Raw genomic sequence first — 1,442 nt, forward strand, 5'->3', positions numbered from 1 at the left:
TCACACACACACACACACACACACACACACACACACACTCACTCACTCACACACACACACACACACACACACACTCTCACACACTCTCTCACACACACACACACACAGAGTAGAGTTTTCAAGTTTTCAGGAAGTGCTTCTAGGTAGTTCAATAAAATAACAGGAAAACATCCAGATGGAAATGAACATTCGAAGCGTCGGCATCACATCGCTGCGTTTGGATCTGGATTCATCCGAACGGACCGAAGGCTCTCATCAGAATCGCCGTCACAGCCGCTGAAAGGCACTGAGATCCTTCTGGACGTGTTTTAGAGTCACAGTCCGTACGGCTGGAGTCTGGAGATCAGAAGAGCTTGCTAACGGATCCCAGAGCTCTGCTGTAACAGCCGTGCCGGGTGAATTGATCCGGGAATGTTTGTGACATTCAGCCGTCGCACACGACACGCGGCCTTCGCTCCGGACGCCACTGATCTGATCGAGAAACAGTACCATTGTTTGAACCAGTAAAACAGCACAATGAGTGGCAGATTCTGCCAGAGAAACAAAGTTCAACTAAACGGTCAGAGTTCATCATGGCACAGAAGTGAACTAACTAAAGTCATCAGATCTGAGCGACACACAGAGAGAACACGTGACATACGTGCTTTAGTCTGAAACACCACATTAGCTGAAGCAATAAACACACAAATAAATCTCTGGAAGCTAATCAACACGACAGTATTGGCACTGGCAACCGTCCCTGAAAATAAACACAAATCTGAAACGCTAAGAAAGCTTTCCGCTTGCGCTGGAGAATTTCAGCTTCGAGTGTCTTCTCATCCACGCAGCAGCGAGCCGGCCAGACCGATGGTGAGGTACGAACCACAGGAAGAGAGTCAAGAAAACACCAGAGAAACGACAACCTGAGCGTGAGCGGTGTGAGCTAGCGGCTGTCGTGGTTGGTCATCATGTCTTCGGCGCGCCGGTGCGTCTCCAAGGCTTTCGTGGTGTACGAGTCCTGAGGAAGATCCGATTTACGTCTGATGAGCGGCCGCTCCTTCCTCTGCTCCCTCGCCATCTGCACACACACACACACACACACACACACACACACACGAGTCACATGACCTGAGAAGACTAGTAGCACTGAGATACTATTAGTGGTTCAATGGATTACAAATCTCACGGTTCAGATCATATTATGGTTTTTGAGCCACGGATTGGACTGTTTTTCGGATCAGCAAGAAAAAAATTATATATATATATATCTCAATGTAACTTTGCTTTTCATAAGCACTTCTTATTTTCCCTCATATATGCCGAATATTCACACACACGAGTCTCTACCAGCCCACACTCACACTCGCCCATCAAGTGTTGCACTCGCACTCTGCGTTGGGTCCCGCGATCGTGCAGGTCTCTACTCGGAAGGTGCCTGTTATAATGTTATGATCGAGGCTCTG

General features: G+C 48.2%; 1 protein-coding gene across 1 annotated transcript in view; it reads right to left on the minus strand.

Annotated features, from left to right (window-relative positions):
- Positions 1 to 30: 30 nt before the first annotated feature.
- ppp2r5ca (protein phosphatase 2, regulatory subunit B', gamma a) overlaps positions 31 to 1,442 on the minus strand; it is a 23,224-nt gene continuing 21,812 nt past the window's right edge. The window contains exon 13 of the mRNA XM_016449891.1: positions 31 to 1,057. Within this exon, the coding sequence (XP_016305377.1) occupies positions 923 to 1,057 (135 nt within the window). The 3' untranslated portion in view covers positions 31 to 922. The remainder of the gene's footprint in view (positions 1,058 to 1,442) is intronic.

Source organism: Sinocyclocheilus anshuiensis, unplaced genomic scaffold (genome assembly GCF_001515605.1).
Source record: "Sinocyclocheilus anshuiensis isolate Anshui unplaced genomic scaffold, SAMN03320099.WGS_v1.1 scaffold1671, whole genome shotgun sequence".
In the NCBI taxonomy this organism is placed as follows: domain Eukaryota; kingdom Metazoa; phylum Chordata; class Actinopteri; order Cypriniformes; family Cyprinidae; genus Sinocyclocheilus; species Sinocyclocheilus anshuiensis.